The 18,259-nt window shown below is 41.9% G+C and overlaps 1 protein-coding gene across 1 annotated transcript in view; it reads right to left on the bottom strand.

Moving 5' to 3' along the window:
• Positions 1-18,259, bottom strand: part of LOC120461294 (basement membrane-specific heparan sulfate proteoglycan core protein) — a 182,836-nt gene that overhangs the window by 16,743 nt on the left and 147,834 nt on the right. The window contains exon 16 of the mRNA XM_089131319.1: positions 2,322-2,606. Coding sequence (XP_088987445.1) covers positions 2,322-2,606 — 285 coding nt within the window. The remainder of the gene's footprint in view (positions 1-2,321; positions 2,607-18,259) is intronic.

The following is an 18,259-nucleotide window of genomic DNA, read 5'->3' as shown; positions in this document are numbered from 1 at the left end:
AGTCGCGCCGGCTTGTGTGTACTTGAACCTGATGTCATGTCGTGTGGAAATACAGCCCGCTACTAAATTTCAGTTCAGGGATGAGTTAAATAAATGATTGGTCGATATTATGCATGAGGAATACATTTTGGTAAGTTGTAACATATCTTTCAACAGTGTTCGTGTTCGTTTACCATTATCTAGTAGAGATGATCGGTTCACGTGCGCTAGGGATCTGTCGTCTAACATTTACAAGCGCCAAAACTGCATTTATTGTTTGAATTGCGTAATCAAATGAACAGAATCTGAGAGCTGAGATCGGTCTCTGTGTCCTTTTCTGTGCATGACAAAATGGATGTGGCGTGAGTGTGTGAAAAGTTTTGTGTCTCACAGTGAATTTGTGAGAGTGGGCAGCTCTGAAAGGCGCTAGCTTGGTCCACATCAGAGAATGCTGTCTGTCAAATTAATTCAAACTAATGATAAAAATGTAACATGAACAAAACGAATACCATAAACTAAAAATGCCTGGGCTTTAATTTTCCCATATCGTCGAAATGCACCGGCTTGTCAATGAGACGGCCTTTATAATTTAGTATTGAGATGTTGTTCATTTTTAATCTCTGAAAATCTCCAAATGATCCACGTGAAACTGCGGTCCTCCAACCTTTTACTATTAGTTTTACTGATTAATATGCGCGAGGGAGACCCGCTCGCCCGTGTTGTTTGAAGACATGAGTGCGCGCGGCCGCGGAGGTATTTTTCTGGAGGTATACTGCCCCCATCTGGTATGGAATATGGTGTATGAATTGATTTTTTTTTCCCAGATGGCACCTTTAAGAGTGTAAAAATATTACTGACTTAAACATGCAATGTGATGAGGTCATGAGCCAAAGTAGCATAATACAGTTCAATAATATACTGTGGTAAAAACTGCTGGGTTAGAAACAACCCAGTTTAGCAGCAGATTGGGCTAAATGTTTTTTAATCTAATTATTGGAGTAAAATTCCTACATTTCTGGATTAAGATTAACTCAAAATAATTTGAAAATAAAACCAGAAATCTTGGACATTATTAAATCACTTTACACACACAGAATGACTATCAGAAGGTACAATTTGATTAAAAATGAGAATAAGGACAAACATAGTCAAAAGTAACAGTGTGCATGCGGGAAGAAAAGCAGAAAAAAAATGACAAATCAGATACACAGTTTAGTTATTAATCTGTCTGTCTGTACGAAAAACTTGAATGAAAACATTTATGCACAAATGTATGTAACAAAGGAAGCCCATTTGTGTGTTTTACGAGAAGGACATTCTGAATATGATCCCACTGTGAGATTAGCTGGACTGATGATTGTTGATGATCTCCCGGTGCTATTCATATTGGAATTGTGTAATCACAGATTATGAACAGATGTTTTACACAACAAGGATATATTCCCACTGGGTTGTTGGGTTTTCATGTTTTACGCGGGAACTTTAGACATAATGATTTTAACATAGTATTATATATACTTATAATTATATAATTATTTTTATTTCCACTTCCCTTTTATCCAAAACACTGAACTATTTGCACAGTATTTATCAATGCGAAATACATCATGCTAAAATAATCTGTCATATGTAGGCGTATGTGGCTCACATTAATGGAGTTACGTGACCAGCAACATATTTCTGCTTCAAATATTGTGCGTAGTTAACAGTGAGTGGTGGTTTCAGACATTATTTTATTAAAGTGCATTTGTCAATGCCGCACTCGTGACTCTTATTCTGCCGGACAGAAAGAAAAGCTCGTACTGAAGGCGGAGCGGTTTGACCAATCAGATGAAAGGGGCGTTTCAGCGTAAATGAAATATCGAACCCATAAACCGATTTGTAAACCACAAACGAAAAATGAAAAATCAACCCAAAATCAATTTTTTCTTTTTTTTAAACTCAAAGAAACAAATAAACAAACTGGTTTTCATTTCTCGTTATTCCATTCCAAACAGGAAATCAAATGACCAAAAGATACACGGACGGACCACACACACAAGTTACGAATTCCCTTTCGCTGTTTCACTTCCAGCTCTTGAATATTTACATTGGAAAGGCTGAAACGTTCGTGATGATGAAGCGCTGACACGTCAACTGTACAGAGTGTCATTCACTGTTGTTCACTTTGTGTAGAAACTGGCCGACTGACACCGTTCACACACTCGCTGATTTTTACTCACATTTGGCTTATGATGAGTGTTAATTATTGGCCCTGTTTACTGAATTTAATAAGACTGTAGTTCAGTCTGAACAGTGTCTCGATTTACTGTATCAGAGAGAGTTTATGATGTTGAACTCACCCTTCACAGAGAGAGAAACAGCAGAGCTTGATGTTGATGAGTTTGGTCTTCCATCTCTCTGTCCTTTACACCAGTACTGACCCTGATCAGACTCAGTAGCTCTTCTGATAGTGAGAGTGTCTCTGTTTACAGTGTAACGATCAGACGTCTGTAACTTTACACTGTCTTTATACCACTCATATCTCCAGTTACTGTGATCAGAGTTTATCACACACTTCAGTTTGACTGTTTCTCCAGTGAATACAGGACCGGCTGGTGTCACAGTCACTGTAGATGTGGGTAAATCTGAGAAGAAACACAGAAACACAAACTGACTCAAACATCTCTTTCAGTGCATTGTAACAGAATCATAGTTTAGTCCTCAAAGTAAATTGAGGATAACAATGAAACTGAAAGCCTTCCGTTCCCACATCATTGATATTGTTTGAGACGGGACTCCATGTGTCCTTCATGTATCTTCTGAACACAGGATTATTCTTGACATTCCTGCCGTTTCACACTAGAAGTGATCGAGTTTCACTCCGCTGATATTTACATACAGTATTAATGAGATCAGGAGGAATCGTCTCGATGATAATTAAGATCTTTTAGAGAAGAAACATGTTCTAATATATTCTAATATTGATGTTGAAGCTGATTCAGGCAGACTAACATGATGAGTCATGATGATTTTGTCTCATATTTCATAGTATTAGTTGTGTTTTGTTGCTGTTCTGTCATTAGTTTTATCATGTCAGTTGTTTTGAGGCTCTGACTCGCCACAGAAAGCAGAATGAAGTTCCTGAAGGAGAGATGAAGATCTCCAACTAAAGCTCATATGAGGAGATACTGAGACTGAATCAACTTCATCAGAATATCTGAAGACTTCATCAACTCATTTCACATCAGTGTCTGTAAGTCACGTCATTCTCTCGGACAAATCTCATCTTTTCTATTATTAAATATCTCCTGTAACCAAACTAACAGTGACTAAAGTAAATCTCAAAGATGGAGACGTCTTTAACACTGGAAAATCACAATTTACATGATTTTATAAAACTATCCTGATAAAAATGTGCAACACACACTCACACACACACACACACACACGACAAACATGTCATGCACTTCATCTGGAGACAATCATGACTAAAAGTGAATTTCTTATAAGAACAGACGTGGCTGATACAGAAGATCATAAGTGTTGAAATATGGATATTATATGATGATTAAACAGGTGTGAATGAAGAAGTTTCACTTCATCTGTACAGACGTCTTTAACACTGGAAAGTCACAATTTACATGATTTTATAAAAGTATCCTGATAAAAATGTGCAACACACACACACACACGCACGCACGCACGCACGCACGCACACACACACACACACACACACACACAAGACACTTCATCTGAAGACAATCATGACTAAAAGTGAATTTCTTATAAGAACAGACGTGGCGGATACAGAAGATCATAAGTGTTGAAATATGGATATTAAATGATGATTAAACAGATGTGAATATGAAGACTCACCTGATACAGTCAGTGTAACAGCAGCACTTTCTGTGTGTGAGTCTGATCTCTGTCCTCTACATCTGTATTCACCACTGAGAGACACATCAGCTGTGAAACTGTAATCTGCTGTTGTTGTTGTTGTTGTATATGAATTGACAGTGTGTCCATCTTTAATCCAGCTGTATCTCCACTGAATGTTTTCTCCTCCCTGTATGACACATATGAGAGTGACTGTCTCTCCTCTGAACACACGCTGATCTGGCTTCACCTTCAGTACAGGTTTTCCTGTATTAATACACATATGAGTAAATATTGATTAAAACAGAATCACAGTATCATGATCAATGTTAGTGTTTATGAACTCAAAACCTCCTTGAGACAAACACTGTATTAAAAAGGACATATCTAGTTTGTTGGAAGTTTGTATTGATTACATAAAAAATTGTATTTATTCATAGATTATATACAGATAAACCTTGTATAAACTAAAAGACTGGGTATAGAATGCCACACATGTAAACTGAGCCTATAATACGTATTACTTATACTTTTATTTTCTATGTACATGTCACAGAATTACAGCTTGTGCAATATTTATAAATCTTACATAATTTAAGAGTGTAAAAATATTACTGACTTAAACATGCAATGTGATGAGGTCATGAGCCAAAGTAGCATAATACAGTTCAATAATATACTGTGGTAAAAACTGCTGAGTTAGAAACAACCCAGTTTAGCAGCAGATTGGGCTAAATGTTTTTTAATCTAATTATTGGAGTAAAATTCCTACATTTCTGGATTAAGATTAACTCAAAATAATTTGAAAATAAAACCAGAAATCTTGGACATTATTAAATCACTTTACACACACAGAATGACTATCAGAAGGTACAATTTGATTAAAAATGAGAATAAGGACAAACATAGTCAAAAGTAACAGTGTGCATGCGGGAAGAAAAGCAGAAAAAAATGACAAATCAGATACACAGTTTAGTTATTAATCTGTCTGTCTGTACGAAAAACTTGAATGCAAACATTTATGCACAAATGTATGTTACAAAGGAAGCCCATTTGTGTGTTTTACGAGAAGGACATTCTGAATATGATCCCACTGTGAGATTAGCTGGACTGATGATTGTTGATGATCTCCCGGTGCTATTCGTATTGGAATTGTGTAATCACAGATTATGAACAGATGTTTTACACAACAAGGATATATTCCCACTGGGTTGTTGGGTTTTCATGTTTTATGCGGGAACTTTAGACATAATGATTTTAATACAGTATTTTTATACAGTGTTATCCCCTATTTCTAATGTAACCGAAGGTCGTCTATAGACATCTCATGTTACGGACATGGTACTGTTACCTCTAGTAGCCTATTGATTTTTTATTTCCATTTCCCTTTTATCCAAAAACACTGAACTATTTGCACAGTATTTATCAATGCGAAATACATCATGCTAAAATAATCTGTCATATGTAGGCGTATGTGGCTCACACTAATTGAGTTACGTGACCAGCAACATATTTCTGCTTCAAATATTGTGCGTAGTTAACAGTGAGTGGTGGTTTCAGACATTATTTTATTAAAGTGCATTTGTCAATGCCGCACTCGTGACTCTTATTCTGCCGGACAGAAAGAAAAGCTCGTACTGAAGGCGGAGCGGTTTGACCAATCAGATGAAAGGGGCGTTTGAGCGTAAATGAAAAAAATCGAACCAACCGATTTGTAAACCACAAACGAAGTGATCGAGTTTCACTCCGCTGATATTTTATATTCTACATTATATACATTATGTAGCTGCAATCAAAGGCAACTTATGCATTTCTGTTAAATATTGTTCACAATTAAAATATAAATATATGAGGTTAAAAATCATATGATTGAAATGTTTCATGGTCAATAAATAATAATTTCATGATTATTTCTTTTGTTAAAAACTGTGAGGAAAAGGGTGGAACTTATTTTTTGTTCCGTGCGAAAATCATAATTTGTTGCTATAGGGACGCTTTATGGGTACACTCGCAAAGATCTAGATAAGAGAAATGTGCTGCGGTTTTCTAAAAAGCCATGGAAGACTGTAAAGATTATTCATAAGTTTTGTTGTTGAGGATTGAAGACGAATACCCTTCTAAGTTTACCCTCTCGAGTGCATGTGGCCAATGAGGTATATTTTCTCTTTCTTTGTCATGTGTTACGTGACTGTGTTTGTAACAAAGCCAATTTACTTTACATTGCATAAATGTATACTTTATTTTTTAGTTTGTGATTTCTGTTTAGTATTGTCTGCAAATATGTCAAGAATTTAAGGTTAATTTACGTTTTCTGTGTTTTATATACCAGTTCTGACGGCAATTTGGAAATGCAACAAGTGAACATGTAAAGACATGTCCGTCATGAATAAATATGCCCGTGAAAATCCAGGAATGACTTGAGCCTTTATTAAACCTCGAGGGGAGTAACAGTCAGAACTCAGCCTGTTTCGGGTTGGAGGAGAAGAGAGCGGTGCCGGTTGCGACGGAGCCATAAACGAACAGCTCGTTACATCGTTAACTACGCTCACGAGCATCAAAGACAACTCGGACTGCATGAACGGAAACCCGACAAGTGGCAACCGGAGTCAGAAGTGTCGTGGATTCAAGCAACAAATAAGTAACACATTTAAACAAGTTAAATGTTAAGAAGTAGTTTGATTCTGCTAACTTTAAAGGGACTCTAAAGTGCTAAAAGGGGCTGAAGTGTATGTGTCTGAAATTAAGATTAAGTTTGCACATTGCAAATTGCACATTCTAACACTATATTGCAAAGTTAAAGGTGCACTAAGGCATAGTTAAGTCATATTGTTTTTCTTTGACATTGAAGGTCAATTTTCTTTATTTTCATACAAGGTGAAAACAGTTTATTATTTGCATTAAGGTGTTTACACATTTTTTTAGTTAATTCTAACAGAGTTCATATTTACAGTTTAAGAGTATTATATCCATAGTGCCTTAAACTAATCTAGGTAATTTTACAAACACAAGTAATCTGAATTTAAGTCAACACACATACATTAGCTCAAGTAGTGAAATGGCTGAGCCTGAAGTCCAAGGAAGTGAAGCTGTGAAGTTGCAGGATCAAGCAAGCCCCGTTGAAGAAACTGTAGACTCAAACCCACCAAAAGAGGCAAATTCAAGTCAAGTAGCTGAAGATGCTTTGAGAAAAAGCCAAAGAAACAGAAAGCTTACTGAAAAGGGCCAGGCTCTACACGAAGAAAGAGTGAATAAGCTTCAGTGTCGTTTTAAGACTAATTATGACAAATGGAAAGCTATTGTCAAACAAGCTAAGAGAGCACTCGATGCACCTAACACTGCAAGCTTACGGGATCACATTGTAAGCGTCCAAAATGCTGCTGGAGAAGTAAAGCAAACCTATCACGAGTTGCGCAGTCACAACACTCCTGACAGTGACACTCGTCGTCGAATAGACACATGTCATGCTGTTTCTGCAAAGATAATAGAACATGCATCAGAGATCCTTAAAGAAGAGGAGTGTGGTAAATACCCAGCTAAAAGGTCAACTCACTGGAGTGAGGCTGGCTCAGTGTTCCAATCTTCAGCATCTTACAGGTCCAAACATACAGGTAGTGCAACCACGCGTTCAAGCCATTCGAGTAATTCATCTGCAAAGAAACAAGAAGCAGCAGCAGAACTGGCTGCAATTGAAGCTACCTTGAAAGTGATGCAAGAAATGGAGCATGAGCAAAGGGAACTTGAAAATCTTGAAGCTGAAAACAGAAAAAGACTTGCAGAACAAGAAGCAGAAAATGCTGAAAAACAGAAGACATTAGAAGAAAAGCGAAGGCAGATAGAACGCTTAGAAACTGTCAAGAAAATGAAAGCCGCCGAAGCACGTCTGAAAGTCTACGAGCAAGAATCAACTTCAGATGAAGAAATATCAGAGCTTCTACACAGTAAGTCCAGGCCGAAAGAAGCCACACCTTACCTGGTTAGTTTGCCAGAATTTCACCCGCAACAACGCACTGTGCCACAAGAGGCCACAAGCTGGCAACGTGCAACCAATGCTACACAAGAAGACAGCACTACTGCATTAGCCAGGGCGTTAGCAGAGTCAATTAACATAAGCCGTTTACCAGTGCCAGAACCTTCAGTCTTCATTGGAGACCCACTCAAGTATAAGGATTGGAAAATGTCCTTTCAAACCCTGATAGACAGGAAGAACATCCCAGTAAATGAAAAGCTCTACTACCTCCGGAAATATGTTGGTGGGCCAGCAAGAAAAGCAATTGAGAGTTATTTCCTGTTAGGAACGGACACAGCATATCTTGCAGCATGGAACATTCTGGAGGAAAGGTATGGAAGCTCATTTGTAATCGCCAAAGCCTTCAGGGATAAGCTCACATCATGGCCAAGGATAGGACCAAAGGACAGTGCTGAACTACAAGAATTCTCAGACTTTCTCAGAGGCTGTGAAGCAGCAATGTTCCAGATTAAGAATCTTGAAGTTCTCAATGACTGCAGCGAAAATCAGAAAATACTCAGCAAGCTTCCTGATTGGTTAACGGCGAGCTGGAATAGAAAAGTCATTGACATACAAGAACAAAGTGGGTCATTTCCGACATTCAGCAACTTTGTCGACTTTGTTACAAGAGAGGCGAAGATAGCGTGCAATCCAATAACATCGCTTCATGCACTAAAGGCAAGTGACTTTGAAAAAACAAAGACCTCAAAGATCCGAAGTGTGGGTGCAAAAGTGTTAGCAAGCAGTTCTGAAGAGAAATCAGACACTAAGATGTGTATCTTTTGTGAAAGACCAAACCATGGAATTCATGTCTGCCGAAAGTTCATGGACAAGTCAATTGCTGATCGAGTCAAGTTTGTACAAACAAAGGGCTTGTGCTTTGGATGTCTCAACCCTGGTCACCATTCAAAAAAATGTGAAAGGAGAAGTGTTTGTAATACATGCAAAGGGAAACATCCAACATGCTTACATCAGGAACGTGACAGGGAAGTCAAAAGGACAAATGATCCTGACAAGGAACAAAAGGACACAAGGGAAACCAAACAACCAAGTTCAGAAACATCAAACAAGGCAATATCCAACCGTGTTGTCCAAAACACTAACAGTGATCTCACATCCACAATCGTTCCAGTTTGGTTGTCCACAACAAGCGATCCAGAACACGAGATTCTTGTCTATGCCCTTCTGGACAGTCAGAGCGACACCACTTTCGTTCTTCAAGAAAAGGCAGACGCTTTAATCACAGAAAGGAAACAAGTGCAGTTGAAACTTTCCACACTGTCATCCAGGGACACAGTCATTACAAGTCAAAAGCTATTTGGGCTACAAATCAGAGGCTTCTACACATCCAAGAGAATCCCTCTCCCAACTACATACACCAGAGACTTTATCCCTGCCAATCTAAGTCATCTTCCCACACCTAAGACGGCAAGAGCATGGCCTCACCTAGAGAACCTTGCTGAAGAGATCCCTCCCATGATAGAGTGCGATGTCGGCCTGCTTATAGGGTATAACTGTTCGCAAGCTCTGCTACCCAGAGAAGTGGTGTCAGGAAAGGACAATGAACCATTCGCTCAAAGAACAGATCTTGGCTGGACTATAGTCGGCGGTACTGATCCCTGTGTGGACTATGGTGACGCTATAGGAAGCAGCCACAGAGTCATAGTGAAAGAAGTGACACCTTCTGTTCAGTCATCAAACTCCTTACCAAATGAAGTCATGTACGTCCAGGGGCGTAGCACCAAATTCTGGGCCCTGTACACTCTCAATGTCAATGGGCCCCCTACACATGGCATTGTACGATGCGGGTTAGCAAAGTGAAAATTCAATTTTGAATGAAATGTATTTTTTTAATTATTTGAATATAAACAAATATAAACAGTGTTTAAATAATAAAATCAGATTATAGTAATGACTGGTTCTTTCATTCACCACCTGAATTGATGCATTTGGCCTACTTGTGCTCAAATACCTTTAAACCTTAGGCTACAACGGTTTTGTGTACTAACATTTTGATCCATGATACTGATGCAAGTTTTAAATGAAAAACATTTATTTTTAAATAGTAGAACACAAGAACACGAGAGACAACTGTATACCCTCAGAAACCAGGTTAAACTGATGCTACCAACTTTCTCAGCTGGTCGCATCAGCATTTGATTTCGTCGCGGTTATTTTTTATTTTTTTTTTTGCTACATGCCATGGGATTAATCAATGCATGCCGATGAATAGTGGTTTTAATGGACCAAAGCCAGCAAAGGCTTACCATAAATACCTGTAATATATTAATTATCATTGCCAAATTTCAGGATTTTCATGGATTTTGGACAGTAATTTTAATCTGTAATTTTAAGAATTTTACATTTGAATTACATTCAATCTATCTATTTACATTTGAATCATAATCTTCTGTGTCTGTAATTTTTCTATTAGCATCATATTTCTATCTTTTAAAAATCATTAAACATTCAAATGTACATTGCATTTGAGTATTACAACAAGCTAAAACAGATTTTTCGTTATCAAATTTTATAAGTTAGTTCAAAAATCAGAAATCTCACACTCCTTACCTCCTGCATTTTGTAATAATTTGTTTCCTGAGACATTTTCATTTTTATATTTTTATTCATGAATTCGTAATTGCCGTGTTCCACCATCAGTGTGCAATGCGCGCGTGACGTCTATGTGTCTTGCGGAAGAACACTGTTGCCGGAGCTACTTCTATCCATTAATGTCTATGGCGAGTCACGCAGTCACTGGGAAACTTCGCATCCGAGTCAACCCCGGGAATCCGGGATAAAAAAATAGTCCGAATATAAACACTTATAACAGGCGTAGTGATTCAGGATAAGTCAAAAACACAGTTTGGAAAATGGATTCATGATGTAGCCTACTCGTTCGTTTTGAACATAAGTTACGGACTGCAGTCTGCAGCAGCTGATACAACGGTCGGTGTTCTTTTGCGCGAGCGTCCACTCGTATATATGCGACGCGACCACATCACATACAATTTTAACTCGCACAATCAAATTCTCAAAAAAATGGTCGCATATGAGACCAATTTTGGTCGCAGTCTGGAACCCTGCATTAGCAGCAGCTGTCTGGAGTTGACTAAGTTACGTTAACTTTAATTGGATGTAACGTTAGGTGCATATAGCAAACTCAGTTCACCTTTTGGGAAGAAAGCAGTCATCAGCTGCTTCCCCGCATTTTTTTCTTTCCTCTCTTTCTTTTTTTTAAAGCCCGATTTGGGCTTTTTGCACAGCATGATCAGATCAGGCTCCCGTTACAGGCTCTAGACTCACTGCGTTATTACTTGTTTGCCGCCCGCTGCGTCTATGGGCGGTCGACGCGTTGCGGACTAAACCATTTGGAAGGGGGTCCAGAGTGTCTGGCACTGAGTTCATTTTGGTCAATTTTTTTTTAAAATTATTATTAATGACATCAATTGGAGGGCCCAATTAATTCTAATTAGGTTTAAAAAAAATTTTTTTAAAAAATTGGTGGGATTTCAAAGGGCCCTCTCCCTAGACGGGGCCCTGGGTAGTCAGGTCCACTTTTCCCCCCACTACCACGCCCCTGTGTACGTCTGTCGTACACAAGTCAAAGAGCTAGTCACACCTCTAGATGTGATAAAAGTACTGGAGTCTGATTTCAATGAACGCCGCGTGGAGGACGCTCACTTCTCCCAAGAGGATTTGCGTTTCATTTCCATAATGGAAGAAGGAGTGAAAATGAAAGCGAATGGTCACTGTGAGTTGCCCTTACCCTTTAAGAAGGACAGACCAAATCTGCCAGCTAACAAAATCTGTGCCGAACACAGACTCAAATGTCTAAAGAAAAGATTTGAGAAAGACACGCAATACCACAAAGACTACACAACATTCATGAATGAAACAATAACACGTGGAGATGCGGAAAAGGTTCCACCTGACGAACTGGACAAAAGCCCCTCCTGGTACATCCCTCATCATGGGGTCTATAACCCTTAGAAACCTGGAAAAATTAGAGTCGTGTTCGATTGCTCTGCGAGGTACGAAGGTGTGTCTTTAAATGACTTTCTACTCACTGGGCCTGAGTTGACCAACACCCTGGTTGGTGTTCTATGCCGGTTTCGTAAGGGTCAAGTAGCGGTGATGTGCGACATAGAACGCATGTTTCACCAATTCCACGTCAAGCCAGAAGATCAAGACTACTTCCGCTTTCTGTGGTGGGACAATGGAGACTTATACTCTAACCCCTCCGTCTACCGTATGTGTGTCCATCTGTTTGGAGCCGCTTCCTCACCCGGCAGCGCAAACTACGGCCTCAAGTACATCGCAGCTCAAGGGCAAGCTTCTTTCAGTGAAGCCACAATTCGTTTCATTGAGAGAAACTTCTATGTGGATGATGGCCTAATAAGTGTCCACACAGAAGAAGAGGCTATCCAGTTGGTAAACGAAGCAAAACAACTCTGCAATACAGGCAAGTTGCGACTTCATAAGTTCATTTCAAACAGCCAACAAGTATTAGCATCCCTCCCGAAGGAAGACTGTGCAGAGACGGTAATGAAACAAGACCTAGCTCTTGGCGAACAACAGATTGAAAGAGCTCTAGGCGTCAAATGGTGTGTCGCTTCAGACCATTTCCAGTTTCGAGTAGTTGTGAATGAGCACCCTCTCTCTCGAAGAGGAGTTTTGTCCACAGTAGCCTCAATCTTCGATCCACTTGGCTTTGTGGCACCTTTTGTCCTACTTGGGAAACAAATACTTCAACAAATGTGTCGTGAGAAGATCGACTGGGATGAGCCACTGTCAAATGAGCTGAGGTCACGGTGGGAGTCCTGGCTACTGGATCTACAGAACTTAGCCAATGTCAAGATTGAGCGATGCTATTTACCAGTAGATTTCAAGACCGTTCACAAGTATGAAGTCCATCATTTTTCAGACGCAAGTGTCACAGGGTATGGAGTCTGTACTTATCTAAGAGCAATCAGCATAACGGGACAGATACACTGCGTTCTAGTCATGGCCAAGGCCAGAGTTTCCCCCACAAAGGTAACCACGGTGCCAAGACTTGAGCTGTCCGCAGCAGTTGTAGCAGTACGCACAAGTGACATGCTCAGAGGAGAATTGGAGTTTGAAGACGCCCAAGAATTCTTCTGGACAGATTCAAACGTCGTCTTGGGATACATTAATAATGACGCAAAACGGTTTCACGTCTTCGTAGCTAACCGCATACAGCGCATCAAGGAAAGCACAAAACCAACCCAGTGGAAATACGTGACATCAGAAGACAATCCCGCTGATCATGCGTCGCGAGGGCTTAAGGCAAAAGAGTTCATTGCTTCCAATTGGTTTTGTGGTCCAGAGTTTCTCTGGCGGGAAGAGCTTCCAAGCGGTGATGTTGAGGTGAGAGAACTTGATGCCAAGGATCCAGAAGTTCGCAGAGTCATTGTGCACCAGACCTCAACAACAACAGATTTGCTCTCTAATAGCTTTCTTAAGTTTTCAAGTTGGACAAGACTAGTGAAAGCAATCGCCAGACTTCAAAGATTTCTCAAGGAGTTTAAGGGTACAATACAGAGAACCAATGAAGCCACAAGTCTTGAGGAAAGACAGGATGCGGAGCTTACCATCATGCTCATTGTACAAAGGGAAGTCTTCTCCAAAGAGATCAATGATCTTAAGTCACAAAAGGAGATGACCAAAGACAAAACCAGTAGGTTGTACCGTCTCAATCCCTTCTTAGGCCACAGGGGCATCCTTAGAGTGGGAGGTAGATTAGAACATGCTGCCATGCATCCGCACATCAAACATCCAGTCATATTACCAAAGAACAACCACATATCAAGGTTACTGATTGATCACTATCAGAGGCAAGTGCAACATCAGGGGCGTGGCATGACCATAAACGAGTTGAGATCAAATGGCATATGGATCCTCGGATGTAGTCAAGCTGTGTCAGTCATCTATCACTGCGTGAAGTGCAGAAGGTTTAGACGTCACACTGAAGTACAGAGAATGGCAGACCTGCCACGTGAGAGAATGGAGACAACTCCTCCCTTCACGTATTGCGGGATGGATTGTTTCGGTCCATTTTACATCAAAGAAGGTCGAAAAGAGCTGAAACGTTATGGACTATTGTTCACGTGCATGTGCTCTCGTGCAGTGCACATAGAGTTACTTGATGATCTATCAACCGATGCGTTCATCAACTCACTTCGTGCCTTCATTGCCATACGTGGAAATGTTCGCCAACTCCAATCAGATCAGGGTACCAATTTTGTTGGAGCGAGGCGTGAATTCCTGGAAGCAGTAAAGGAAATGGATCAAGAATGCCTTAAAAAACTAGGATGTGAGTTTGTCATGAATCCTCCCTCTGCTAGCCATATGGGCGGAGTTTGGGAAAGGCAGATCCGGACAATCAGAAGTGTGTTAACATCCATCCTGGATCAGTCATCTCGAACACTCGACAGTTAATCCTTACGGACCTATCTTTATGAAGTGATGGCAATCATAAACAGCCGACCTTTGACCGCACACTTACTCAGTGACCCAACAGGTCCTCAGCCTCTTGCGCCCAACTTACTTCTGACAATGAAGTCCTCAATAATCTTGCCTCCACCTGGAAACTTCGTAAAAGAAGACCTCTATCTCCGCAAGAGATGGCGTAGAGTCCAATACCTTGCCAATGAATTTTGGCACAGATGGAAAAAGGAGTACCTTTTGAGTTTACAGCAAAGACAGAAATGGCACAAGACAAAGAGAAATGCGAAAGTCAATGATATAGTAATTGTACAAGACGATACAGCATCCAGAAATGAATGGAAGCTGGCTAAAGTCACCACTGTGTATCCAGCTGAAGATGGATGTGTGAGAAAGGTCCAGTTACTCATCAGCAACTCATCATTAGATGACCAAGGAAAAAGACTCAGCAAACCAGTCTATCTGGAGAGACCTATCCACAAGACAGTCACATTACTTGAAGCTGACTAACATAACTTTAACTTACAGTAATCACTCACACATAGTTCATTGGTTGAAATCACAAGTGATTTGGTGGGAGTGTAGCTGCAATCAAAGGCAACTTATGCATTTCTGTTAAATATGGTTCACAATTAAAATATGGAGGTGGACACAGGCCAAGGATGTGGCTGGGAGTGTCTAACCAAACCATGCACACAGGCGGCAATGGAGTGATGGTCGTTAGGACTGCAGGATGGAGCAGTGCGTCTTTTCGGCAGCTTCCACTGTGACTGAGCAGCTCCACACTGCTCACCCCTGGAATGGGGAAGGACCTGGAAAAGGTGGTCCAAAAATTGTCTGCTCCTCATACTCCGGACGGTAAGCCGCAACCGTCGGAGCATCCCCCTTTGCGGTCGAAAACTCAAAGTGAAAAAAAAGTTAAGCATTGCTTCGTGGAACGTTCGCTCACTGCTGGACCTGACCGAAACTCCTGATAGGCCCCATCGCAGGACAGCACTGGTGGCCCTGGAGCTCGCAAGATATAACATCAACATAGCAGCGCTCAGTGAGACCAGACTACATGGGGAGGACTCCCTGACAGAGGTTGGTGCTGGGTATACCTTCTTCTGGAAGGGGGTCCCCGAAGGCACTCGCCGTAACCATGGAGTTGGCTTTGCTGTAAAGTCTAAACTGCTGCAGTGCATTCCGGAATCCCCCATCGGCATCAATGAAAGACTGATGACATGGCGCATTCCCCTGGCAAAGGAACGCTTCGCCACTCTCATCAGTGCATATGCTCCAACACTTGATGCTGAGCACAACCTCAAAGAGGATTTCTAAAGAGCTCTTGATGCCATCTTACAGAAAATACCGGCTACAGACAAGCTCATACTCATGGGAGATTTCAATGCTAGAGTGGGCACGGAGCACCTGGTATGGAGCAAAGTCATTGCCCAGCATGGTGTGGGAAAAATGAACCACAACGGGTTCAGACTCCTCTCCCTCTGTGCGGAGCACCAGCTAGTCATTACTAACACCATCTTCCAGATGAAGAACAGGCTTAAGACCACCTGGCAGCATCCCCGCTCAAAACACTGGCATCTTCTTGACTATGTGATTGTCCGTCAAAAGGACAGACAGAATGTCCTCATCACCCGTGTTATGCGCGGAGCTGAGTGCTGGACTGACCACCGCATGGTCAGATCCAAACTACTCATGAGCATTCACCCCCGTGGCCCAAGGACAGCTCCTAACAAGAAACTCAACTGCACAGCGCTGAATAGCCTCACCACCAAAGACAACCTCCGACGGCTCCTTGCTGAAAACCTCAACAAGATCCCTGAGGAATCAACCGACTGGCCAGCTATGTGCCAGGCTATTCACAGCGCAGCCTCAGAGGCACTAGGCCAATCAAGGAAACACCATCAGGACTGGTTTGACTGTAACTCAGCTGAGATACAATCACTCCTAAAAACCAAGCATGAGGCCCACAAAGCTCTCCTGTCCTGCCCCGGATCTCCCACCCTTAAAGCCACCTTCATTGCTGCAAGAACAGCAACCCAGCGAGCCCTCAGATCTATGGAGGACACCTGGTGGGTACAAAAGGCACAAGAAATCCAGAACCTGGCAGATTGCAATAATATTCAAGGCTTTTATGATGCCATCAAAGCACTGTACGGCCCCAGGAAGCGGGCAGTTGCCCCAGTCCGATCAGCTGATGGCGCCAAGCTCTTCAAGGACCGCCACGAGATCATTGCCCGTTGGGCAAATCATTTTGAAAATCTCCTCAACCACATCAACCCTGTTGACCTACATATTCTGGATAATCTTCCAGACCTGCCACCCACCATACACCTGGACACCCCACCACTCTACTCAGAACTCCGACAAGCCATTGCAGGGCTGAAGAACAACAAAAGCCCTGGACCCGATGGAATCCCTGCAGAGGTTTTCAAACACGGAGGATACATCCTCACGCGTCGCTTGTACCTCCTGATCCAAAACATCTGGGAACATGGGACCCTCCCACAAGACTGGAAGGATGCCAACATTGTGGTCATTTTCAAACAGAAAGGAGATCGAGCAGTCTGCGGCAACAGCCGCGGGATATCTCTTCTATCCATCGCAGGGAAAGTCCTGGCCAAGATCATGCTCAGCAGATTGGTTGAGCACATCTCGGAAACGGTGCTTCCGGAAACCCAGTGTGGCTTCCGGAAAACCAGATCCACAACAGACATGGTTTTTGTCTTGAGGCAGCTGATGGAAAAGAGCCGAGAACAGCACAAAGACCTTTACGTCGCCTTCATCGACCTCAGCAAAGCTTTTGATACCATCAACCGTGAACTGCTCTGGAAACACCTCTCCAAACTTGGGGTTCCACCCAAGTTTCTCACCATCCTAAAGCAGCTACATGATGGGATGCAAGCCAGAGTCCTTATGGGAGAACTCCAATCAGATTCTTTCGAGGTAAATGTTGGGGTGAAGCAAGGCTGTGTCTTGGCTCCAGTGCTCTTTAATATCCTCCTCTCTGCCATCACCTGCCTCTTCCACCGTGTAATGGGACATGAAGACGGTGTCCATATGGAATACAGACTTGACGGAAGCCTTTTCAACATCCGTCGGCTCCAGGCCCGTACAAAGACAACAACACGCAAAATCTGTGAGCTTCAGTATGCTGATGACTGTGCTGTCTTAGCTCACAGCCCGGACTCTATGCAGAATGCCCTTAACACAATATCTAGTCTGTACCAATCCTTTGGCCTACAGGTCAACACCCAAAAAACCGAGGTCATGTTCCATCTCACCACCCCCGCTTCCACATCCCCCAGTTTTCACATAAATGGTGTTCCACTTAAAACAGTGGACCACTTCACCTACCTTGGTTCCACTCTGTCCTCATGCTGCTCCCTTGATGTAGAAATACACACCCGGATAAATAAAGCCTCATCATCTTTTGGACGCCTACGCAGCAGGGTTTTTGAAAACCGTAACCTGAAGATTAGTACCAAGGTTGCAGTTTACAATGCGGTGTGTCTTACCACTCTGCTTTACGGGGCAGAGTCATGGGCCCCATACCGCTAGCACATCACCACCTTAGAGGCATTCCATATCCGTTGCCTGCAGAAGATTCTCAGCTTGTCCTGGGAAGATCGAATCCCCCATACAGTCATCCTAAGTAACACTGGCTCGATCTGTATGGAAGCAGCTGTGGCCAAAAACATCTGCGCTGGATCGGGCACACCATACGTATGCCTGAACATCGCTTGCCCCGCCAGGTCCTCTATGGTCAACTAATGGGTGCAAAGCGGACTGCTGGAGGGCAAAAGCGGCGCTATAAGGACTACACCAGGGACATCCTAAAGCGAGCGAACATCCCCCTTATGCAGCTTGAATCTTTGGCACTCGACAGATCTGCTTGGCAGGTCACCTGTGCCTCTGCAGTCTCACAAATACACCAAACCAACCAAG

This window comes from Pimephales promelas, chromosome 1, assembly GCF_988280905.1.
Source record: "Pimephales promelas chromosome 1, fPimPro1.hap1.1, whole genome shotgun sequence".
Taxonomy (NCBI): Eukaryota; Metazoa; Chordata; class Actinopteri; order Cypriniformes; family Leuciscidae; genus Pimephales; species Pimephales promelas.
This window is presented reverse-complemented; position numbering and strand designations above follow the sequence as displayed.